The following is a 10,657-nucleotide window of genomic DNA, read 5'->3' as shown; positions in this document are numbered from 1 at the left end:
CGTTTTCTATTGGCTGTCTGGCCTGCCTGTCAGGACTCCTCCCGGAGGGCGGGCATGTTTTGACTCTCCTGCGCAGCTGATTGCACAGTGCCGCACATCAATCACCCCCACGCGGCACCCCGATTGGCCCACGTCTTCGCCGACGCGCGCAGAAGCATTCTGGGAGTTGTAGTCGCGGCCGCCGCCCGAGCCTGCCCACGGGTCGGCGATAAGACGACAGCCCCCAGGATTCCCCGCGCGGGCCGGCGATAGTAAACAAGCGGCGCGGACACGTGCACCCGGCCCGGCCGCTGCCCGCCCGCGCCCCCCGCCGCCCCCGCCCCGCACGGCCAGGCCCGGCTCGCCCCGGCAGCGCTCCGCGGAACGGGCCCGCGCTGGGCCCCAGTCACGGCTGCGGCGCGGAGGGCAAAGGAGGTTGCCAAAGGTCAGGCAGTGAGTCAGCAGCTGCGCTCGGCCTCCGCTCCGGCCTCGTGCCTCGCCTGGCTTTCATTGAAAAGACACTGGTGGGAGCTTAGGCCCAAAATATAATTTGGGGGGAGTTAAATCCATGCAGGTTTATCGGTCCTGTAGTGTCTCCCAGACAGTCTCATACATTTACTGCCAAAGTAACGGCGTGGTTTGGTTAAACATTACTATTTAGACATTTTCCCACTTACCTGGTAACTCTGGGAGATCAGAGACAAGACTTACCGAGACCACATCTTCATCACAAAATAGATTAATTCAAACGCATGATGTGGTGCAACGCAAGTACACACACAATTCAGAAACAGTCGATAATATTTTAGAACTCATGGACAGTTACAGTATTTCGCAACTGTTGAGATTTTTCCAAGTAAAGCATTTCTTATCCTGTTGTCACCATCGTTCCAGTAATGAGAGCGTGTTCTAAATCCTGCCTCAGAGCCTTTGCTGTAATTGGTATCTGCAACAGTTCTGCCTTTTAGGCATGCTAACATAGCTGTGCGAGAAAATTAGAAAAAAAACCCAAACAAAACGCAAGTTAAACAGAAATGTTCCCTGTTTGGTAAGTGACCACTAGAGGGAATGCTGGATTGTTGTTCCCACAGGCCTACATGGGTAACACAGTTAAAAAGAAAAAAAGAAAATTATGCCAAAATTGTACTTTCCATCAAAACACACTCAGTCCGCAGATGTCGTTGCCACATCAAGTTAAGATTTGCCTTTTCCACGAAGTAATAGTTTGCCTGTTAGTAAAGTCATTGCCCTCTGTAGGCACTGTTTGAAGAGCGACATTACTCTAAAGAGTATCTTCTGCAGTGTGAACTGGAAACTATTACTCTTTGTAAGCAAGCTTAGCTTTAAAAGAGAGTAGCAAAGCCAATGCCATGGAATTTAACTCAAAATCTTCCATGCTTAATGACCAAACAAACCAACCCTTTACGAATCATTTTCCCAATTTGAAAACATGAGTTATTTAAACAAGTGCCTTGAGGAAAATAATCTTAAAAGTACTACTGAGATTCAAATATTAAGTGACTAGACAGCCTATTATAATATCAGATGTCTACCCCACATCCCACAAGCTCACATTTTCCTTATATTTACAATTCAGGCTTTTTCTGAATAACTGATACATCTTTGTATAAGAAAGCTTTTGCCCCCTCTCTAAAATACATTCTTTTAATAAATAGAAAACCGGTAAACCAGGAACCGTCTTTTTTACACCACCCCACAATAAAATTAATTTGAAGGCTCTGTTACTTCCCCTTCCCTTTTGATGTCCCTTACACATCTAAACAGCCTGCAGGCTCTTTGGAGAGACATCTAAGCTTCATGGGCTTTTAATGAGTTTCAGCGCAGACCCTGCACTGCCAGATCAAGGTGAGGCAGAAGACGTGGGCATGTGGATGTCTCCATTCTGTAAACAGGCTTCTGTGCCAGTGGGACAGCCACTTGCAAGGTAAAACTCACAATGTAGTCTTCTGAAAGCTCCCTCTGCCACAGTGGGGAAGATGGAAGAGAGAGAGGCCCAGTGAAGCAGCTACAGAATATACAAACTCCTGTCTCCAGTCCCACCTTTCTTCAGAAGTCTGTTGGCCTAAGGGATGTGAATCTTCTTATGGCGCACATTTCCACCCTGCTATGTACTTTTTGGTAAAACAAAGTAACTTCACAGCTATTTGCTGTGAAGGTTCATGGCTCTCTACAAAAGCTTATGCTAGGTAAGGTGTTAGGTATGAAGCCCAGTCCTCTGACATCCACTGGCCCAGATTCCAGACACAGGTCTAGACAAGTAAATACCATTGCTGAATTAGAGCCCCAATATCACACTGGAATCTATGACATACCCAGAAAGCACAAAAATATGAATCCTACCTAGGACTGAGATTAAAATCTTGTAAAGGTGAGTGTCTGAACTGTTTTGAAATTCTAAAGAGATATGTAAAAACTTTCTTATTTTCAAATATACCTCCCCTTTGCATACAGTAAGTAAACATTTACTCAGTGAGGATGTAAGCAAAAATAAATAAAAGAACAGGTAGTCCATGCAGTAAATGACAGCAAGACAAACAAAACCATCAAATCTTACTTGGCTCAAGGCAAGTTATGTATCATAAATTTCAGAATTAAGATTATGTCAATGCCATACTCCTTGCTCTGAATGCCTGGTCTCTAATTATATCATTACTCCCCCTCCACACACCCTACCTCACCTTACTCCATGTTTAAATGAATGGGTGCTCAGAGAATGAATCAATACTGTGTAATACAGCCACTCTTGGTGGCTTTGCTGATTCAGTTGCTTCTGCTGTTTTAAGAGGCAGAAAATAAGGTGGAAGATTCAGAAGTGTTAGTCTTGAGTTATTGTCACTTTATGGCTGGCTACCAAGAAGTAAAAAACAAACAGAAGAGACTACAATTAGAAAATACTGACTAATTTGCATCTTAGCTATTTACCTCCTAAATCTGCCAAAGTTAAGAAACCACAAAGTAGATTTTTAAAACTAGTAATATTTCAGTCAAAATTGTATTAGTAAAATATACGTTATATATTGGGTTTGTGCCTATCTCTGCTTTTAATCCCTCCTGTCGAAAGTCAATCCTGCCCTTATGACACAGCTGTTATTGCTGACGCTCTGAAATACAGCATATCATTATTTTAATTCTGCTACAGGAGCTTTCACATGAGCACGCACACATCCACCCTCAGTAATTAACTAAATACTCCCCCAGACATCAGAGAACCCTGCTCACCAGAGTTTCTACTCCTACCCAATGTGGCAGCTTCTGTTCTGCAGCTGTTTTGCCGCAGATTCTCTCACATCAGTTTTCTCCTCTCACAATGACTTGTGTATCTCCTAGAGCTGTTTGTACTCATTCCCTCTTCCAATGGCCATTTGTGGCTAGCTGCAATGGTGGCTGGCTCTGTCCATGTTCCTAATGACATCCCATTTCCACATTTCACATCCTTAATCTCTTCACAGAAGATGCTATTGGGAATGAAGAGCATAGGAACAGAAAATTTGTTGCTCCCAGGAAAGATGTTTTCTCTTGAGTGCTAGAAGAGAAACTTCACTTGCCTCCTGCAGTGGCTCAAATTGAGGAGAAACAGAATAACAGGCCAGAGTTTTTTTTTTTCTCTCTTTCAAGACAGGTCAGGAACTAAAGAGAAATTTATTTCATGTCATTATGGCATAGATTCCAGTTTTAGCTAAACTTTTTTCACCTACAAAGATTGAGCAAGACAAAAGTTGACAATAGTATTAGGAAAAAAAAAAGGCTTCACATATCACAAAAACAGTCCCGAAAAGTGATAAATTAAACTACCTTCCATCCCAGCTCAAAGCTTAGAGAAAAACGAGTCAAGAAGAGATTACAGAACTGTAGGTTTCCTTTATGTTGGTTGGTAAATTAAAGTGCCAGGAAGTGTTTCTGGGCACTGGAACACAATCATCTGTACTGTATACAGTTCATTTTAGGACAGCCCTTGCACATTTTTTGCACAGGCCAATAACAAATAATTTTCAGATAGAGTTTGGGAACTGCCATAGGCCAAGGACTATTCTCGGTTGGCCTTCTTCGTATGGCCACCCCATATGGAAAGCTGGAAAAAGTCTCCTAGACAGCTTATATAGGAGCCCAGAGAAATACTGGAAAACAGTATAAATGTTGGTCATTCAGACCCTCAATACTAGCAAATAATCTCAGGCACATAAAATTTCCTATTATAGACACAGTCATACAGATGCAGCCAAAAACTAATGGTACAGTGAAGCTAGAGTTGCTTAAGATAGTCACAGCACCTGACCCTTGTCAAGGACAAAGCAACAAAGAGAAAAAGAATACAGAGCTTCTTGGTAAGTTGGATGGATTTTTCTAGATAAGACATTTATCAGAACTGAGTTTCCAGCATCTTCAGAGGTGTGAGGGAGCAGGTCCCAATGGTTCACTTGGCTGCCAGGAAATTAGTCATCCACAGAGACCTGCCCAGAGCATTATTCTCTCCCAGAACTTCATAGCTGCTCACCTGAAATAATCCAATACCTTCAAAGAAGAAAGGACAAAGTATTCATATCATGCCATGATGCTATTTTTAGGCTGTCCTAATTTAATTTACCTCAGTAAGAAAAGGTTGAGTCAGCAGACACTGTCACAATGACCTAACATAACCTAATGTCAGAGTTCTTGATTGGGCGGCTTCTTTTATGCCAAAGAGTTTGGTCTTTGTCTTTTTCCTGTTTGCCTGTACATACATAGGCTTCTACCAGCTCTCAGGAAGAAACACAACCCTACCCATTGTATTCACACAGTCGTGGCAATGCCAGAACTGCACTCCAGCTCATTTTGATTTGCCATCAGAGAAGGGACAGGGGTGGGACAAAGGGGATGAGGAAGGGAGAGTGTCTACCCAGCCAACCAGGTCACTGTCACAGCACAGAGCCAGACAGTCACACCACTTGCCTTATATTCCCCTATTGCCACTGGCTCTTCACTTGGCTGCCAGGAGAAAGATCATTTAGACGGAAATAGAGAAATGGTGTGAAGGAAGAGACAATGTTAAAATCTAATTTTCTTTGGGCTTTTCATTCCCTACCAAGATTATTCAGCTTCCTTTTGGTCTGTGATGTGAGAGTGTCCAGTCTGCTAAGCATCTTTCTGAGTCAAAAAGTAGATTAAGAACTTGGAAACAGCCTTGGTATATCTCTGAAGGAAATACAACTTTCAGAATGATTCGAAAATGATCCTAAATTTTGCAAGACAATAATGCACAGATCTGTATATACTCAGCATACTAAGAGGCAGTTGAGAACTACAGACATTGGAAAGTATCTTAGAAACTCAAAAAAAAAAATCCCACACCTATAATCATCACATGTATGATTGGATAAAAAGAGCTTTAAACTAACATAAAATCTTTAGCAAGAATATGTAAGAACGTCCATGCTGTGGCAAATCAACTTCCAGCAAACCACTTTTTTCAGCAAACACTATCAGATGCTATAAGCATCTGAAAAAAAGACTAAGAATTGCCAGGATCTGTGGAGGATGACCAGAAGATACTGATTTTGCACATCTGGGAACTCTTGATATTGAATGGACAATAACGTTTGTAATGGCAAGTGTGCCATGAACTACAAAATGGCACCATGATTACATAACTCTCCTAGAGTCACAGAACGCTTAAAGCACCAAACATTTCAAGCAACACAAAAGCAAACCACCAAAAGAAAACTAAACCCACCATTCCAGCAAGGGCCAAAATAGTCTTTAATGAATAGAAAAGACAACACGAGGCAAGAAGATGGAGTGATAGTGGTTTAGGTTGTAAATGGTTTCACAATGCTCTTCAGAGGTTTGCCTCAAGACTTCCAGAGTTGGTCACTTCTGGACCTTAAACAGGAGGTCCATAAGGGACTGATTTCAGAAGTGTCTATTTCATATGAATTTGAATTATGAATCTCATGGAGCGCAATGTCATTTGACATTTAAAAAGTGATGGCATCAGCACTAGGATCAAGGAATCTTGCTCTCCTCAGGGTTTGTCTTGTGATCAGCTTCAGGGCTGTGATCAGATTTTTTTTCCCTATGGTTAAGGCATTTATAAAAAAATTTTTTTCTGCCGTATGGATTCTCTTCTGGTTAGTAAAACATGTGAACCCATGAATGCCTCTCATACAGGATTTCTTTCAGGATTTTCTCTCCTCACTCAGTGGGGCATACTTTCAACAAACTCACTGGAGCTTTTATTTTTTTCCCTTTTTTTTTTTTCCTATTTAGAACTTCAACATCTGTCAAATTAGTTTAAATCATCTGCAGATTATAAATCATGAGTGATGTTGGGGAGAGAGGAGAGAAACACAGATATATGGGCCAAGTAATTGCCAAAGTCCCATTCCTTCAGTGACCTGACTACAAATAAGAACAATAAAAATCTTTAATAAGAGAAGCATCAGGTAACTTAAGCATGGGCATAGCTAGTCTCATAAGGTAAAGCTGACATACTGTTGTCTAAAATTATTAGAATTGTCTACCTTTTATTGAAAGGTCTGTAAAAAAAAATCAGTAACTTGGTATGATTTCATTCTTAGGATGAACACTCACCACATTTATGACATGAAGCCTGGCATGTTTGAAGCATACATATGAAGAGATCCAGGAGAAATCCCAGCTGTAAACTGATGAAGGATATAATGATTTGGATGAAACTTAAAAAGTGTTAATTTGTTACTGGTGGTTAAGCCCCACCTGAATTTACCAATAAAGGAAATTCCAGAAATCATCCAGTGCCCAAGAGCAACACAATAAAAATGCTGCAACATGAAGCTGTACTTTAGGAATCAGAAAATCCAAAGTCTCTGATTGTTCTAAATCTGTTAATCCACAGCTTTTTCCCAGCTATAAACTACAAGCAAATAATCAAATAAAGTAATGACAACTACCACACCAACATGTCATCTGTTTTGAGTAGACAGAGCATCTGCATGTCATTTATGAAAATCAGCATGGAAGTGTTAAGAATTGTGATTTTTTAAATAAATGAATATAAATAGGTCACTTGTAACTTTATGATAATAGAATTAAAAGACAACAATATCAATAAACATAGATTTTTATATATAAAAGTGTTGTTTATTGTAAGGAAACTTTAAATATAACCAACAATATTGAAAATATCATGACTGGCATTTATGGCCTTGATTGTAGTTTACTGCCATACAAGTAATTTCTAGCATTTTTCTTTATCACATCAAGCCAGTGCAAAATATAGGTAGCTTTTAGAGATTAAGCATACAGAATGACAAGAGTGTAGATTTTGGTTACCTGATATTTCCTTCTAGTATAACAGGCTTCTCTTTTTTCCATAAATCAAAAGTACAAAGGCAAGTTATCATATGTGCAATTATTCATACCAGGTTTCTAGGTAAAAAAAAAAATTACATTTGTAAATTTTGATCAAATTATATTTTGTTAGGAATCTGACTTATAATTTATACCATACTATATGATATAAATTATATATTGTTATCATATTATATAATCATAATTTCATATACAGGTATGATTATATAAATTGTCAGAACATGTCACTAACTGTAGCATAATGATTACATCAACATACACAAATATATGGCATTAGAAAAGTAGTTATCTAAGAAGGAAAGATGTTATAATTCAGGTGTTTGAATGGGGGCACAAGCAGCCTTCCTACCACTCTTGCAGTCTCATTTTGGCAGAACTGCCCATCGCCAGTGTGTGCACTGGCTTTCCATGAACATCAACAGACAGGTCAGTAAGCAGTATTGAAACTGGACTGTGCCCGAAATTGCCAGTCACAGACCCTTGTAAGCAATGAGCCCTCTGCTCCTAATTAAGATGATATTCTCTCTCCTCAGTCTCAGAAGGTATCCCATGCTATTATGGCTGAACACATTTTTTCGTGATGACCTACAGGTTTTTGAAAGCAAGACATGTTAGCTTTAACAATGACAGATGTGTGCAAAGCTTTGGAAGTACTGATCTTTCAATTTAAAAATATTTTTGCACTTCCTGATAAGGATTTTCAAGGACAAGCTTAGTTTAGCATGGCTTTTGATATCAATCACTTCAGTAATTGACTCTGATCTTTGATAACTAAGATTAGACTGCAAGAAGAGAGATATACAGAGATCATTTCACTTGAAACAGATTTAACAATAAAAAGGTGAGATCTTAAAAAAAATTAACTAGAGAACAAGCATAAATAGAGAAGACAAAATGCATAAATATAAAACAAGGGAGAAGGAAAACAATATAGGTTATGTATGATTAGGTAGAACATGACAATGACCCATGCCTTTGTTTTGAAAGCATTAAGGTTAATTTGTCAGCTGTCCTCACTCATGTACAGAATTCATGTAACTAATAAAAAATGCAGTTTATTGCAAAAATATACAAGTCCTCTGAATTGCATAAGATATTACAATGTCGTGCTGAAACATGACATATTAAACAAAGAGGACTTTAAAACAAATTACAAAGTGTTAAAAATCAGATTTGGGTCATGAGCGTTACACAAAACGCATTGTCATGCTTTATCTTATGATTAATCTTGTGATTCACTACATCTGTGATAAATGCAACATAAAATCATAACTGTAATAGTCAAAAAGTAATATCTACTGTATATCTTCTGTATTAATACATATAAACACTTTGTGTGCACTAATACTTTCAACATATCACATTCAAACTAACAGTCTTTCCAGAAAAGATGTAACCTTTTTGAAGAACAGAAGCTGGTTTAACAAGTTCATCACATGTGGGGTTTTTTTAATCTATTCTTTGAGGAAATGCTGTGTTAAAGGACTTGATTTTCAAAAGTGCTGTGCTACTACAAGTCATCCTTATATCAGATGGAACCATCAATTCTAAGCACTTTTAAAAATCAAGCCCTCAATTTATTGAATTGCTATTTTCTTTACTAGTATTTCCACTGTCATAAGTAAAAAAAAAAATCCAAAACAAAACAAAAACAGAAGAACCACCCAACCAAAAACAACCAAAACCCCCCAGTCCCATTCTAGAAATCACAGAAAATGCTTGGCATCTATAGGAAGAGAGACAATTTCTCAGTGGACTAACCACTACTGTGCTATATTCTCATAACAGATCTTGTTGCTCCAATGTTTAGTTCATGCACTGGTATCAGCAATGTCCATGTTTGTTCCAAAGAGAGCAACTAGCTGCTCTTCATAGTTTGCAATGTTTCTTTTCAGAATTTCCATACAAGGTCCCAAAAGCCTTTCAAACGCCTGCACATCCATAACTAAGACAAAAAGGGAGAGAAAGAGAAAGAATGTGATGTGCTCATCAGTTACTGACATTAATCCTGGTATTTATGACATTTCAATGTAAGATTTTAAATGACAACAGATACTACTAAGGCATATACATTGTTTGCACAGGAGGGAACTGCTTACCTTAGCAAAACCAAGATCAACCAACACATTGCTGTCTTAAAACTTCATAAATAAATTTGAACTTTCTCTGTTCCTTATTTTGAAAATATTTTCATAGTAACGTTTATGTTACCCAAGAGCTGGTGAAGAAGTCTGAAGGGGCCTGGATTCCTCCACAAAATAAAGTTTTAGGACTCATAAGATTTCAAAATGCCACATTCTTAAGTGATGTTGTTGGCTGTATTGGGGCTCTAACTTGGCCTGTTTCCTCGCTCTTTTTACTTGCTTCCACCCAAAGCAAAAATTGTAATAGATATTTATTTTCCCAGCAAATGTACAAAAATTTGAAGACAGTAATTCCCATGCAAAGTCAGTGCACAACCAACTGGAATATTTTCTCTACCAGATCACATAATGTGATCCTCTATAGTTCAGCCAAGAGGCCAGGAAGAAAGCTTCATATACTTCCAACCTGCCACTCTGTAATCTCTTGTCTCCTGAGAAATGTTCAAGATCTCTGCTGTTTGGGAAGTACCAGAGATCTCTGTTACTCATCCATAATGGATAATAACACTCTTCCTCACCACTGCCTCTTGTTCTTTCCCATCTGTCATACCTTTGATCTCTATTACCTGATCATCTCTGTGTTTGGAGTTAGGAATTTTAAAGAACAGAGAAACTTTTTGGTTACTGGCTTGGTCATCACATTGTTACGCAAGAATAGCAAATCTATCTTTGCCATTTACAATTTTCCCATTATTAGGAGCTAAACATCAGACCATGAAAAGTAATGAATGTGAAGGGTTGTCTGTGAGCACAACTCCTACACTCTTCACTCTTCCTGTGCTTGAGACTACAGTGTGATGGAATGACTAAATTAACAGCTGATGAAGACAAAAGAATTTGTTAAAAGTTTAAGTCATGGTGATAAAAAGGCACAGGATTTTTAACAGAATTATTTCTTCAATGAGTCAGTCTACTGAGAAAAGAAACACCTCATCTCTCTGCAGAGTATTAGACATTTATCTGATAGTTATAACTGGTTTGCAGTAATAATCTTTACTACCCTAAAACAATTTTTACCTCCATAAGATCAGAGAAATGTTGGAGAAATTGTGTGCAATAGTGTTTATCAACTGCAAGTAATTTCTGCAGATAAATAATGCAAATAGTAATGCACAATAATAGGTGATATACTGAAACAGCCTTATTTGGGTAAATGTAATTAAATCTTATATTCTGGAGAAAGACAG

The 10,657-nt window shown here is 38.7% G+C and overlaps 1 protein-coding gene and 1 long non-coding RNA gene across 2 annotated transcripts in view; one reads left to right on the top strand and one right to left on the bottom strand.

Moving 5' to 3' along the window:
- The first annotated feature begins 315 nt into the window (after positions 1-315).
- Positions 316-7,088, top strand: LOC146443198 (uncharacterized). Its single transcript, XR_014846326.1, has 3 exons — positions 316-424; positions 6,244-6,453; positions 6,555-7,088. It is a non-coding gene; the product is annotated as an uncharacterized LOC146443198 (long non-coding RNA).
- PRKAR2B (protein kinase cAMP-dependent type II regulatory subunit beta) overlaps positions 7,074-10,657 on the bottom strand; it is a 78,122-nt gene continuing 74,538 nt past the window's right edge. Inside the window, exon 11 of the mRNA XM_085040895.1 lies at positions 7,074-9,271. Within this exon, the coding sequence (XP_084897021.1) occupies positions 9,138-9,271 (134 nt within the window). The 3' untranslated portion in view covers positions 7,074-9,137. The remainder of the gene's footprint in view (positions 9,272-10,657) is intronic.

Source organism: Lichenostomus cassidix, chromosome 1Aa (assembly GCF_008360975.1).
Source record: "Lichenostomus cassidix isolate B80296 chromosome 1Aa, HeHo_3.0, whole genome shotgun sequence".
Classification (NCBI taxonomy): domain Eukaryota; kingdom Metazoa; phylum Chordata; class Aves; order Passeriformes; family Meliphagidae; genus Lichenostomus; species Lichenostomus cassidix.
The sequence above is the reverse complement of the archived record's forward strand: the minus strand, read 5'-3'. Positions and strand labels throughout refer to the sequence as shown.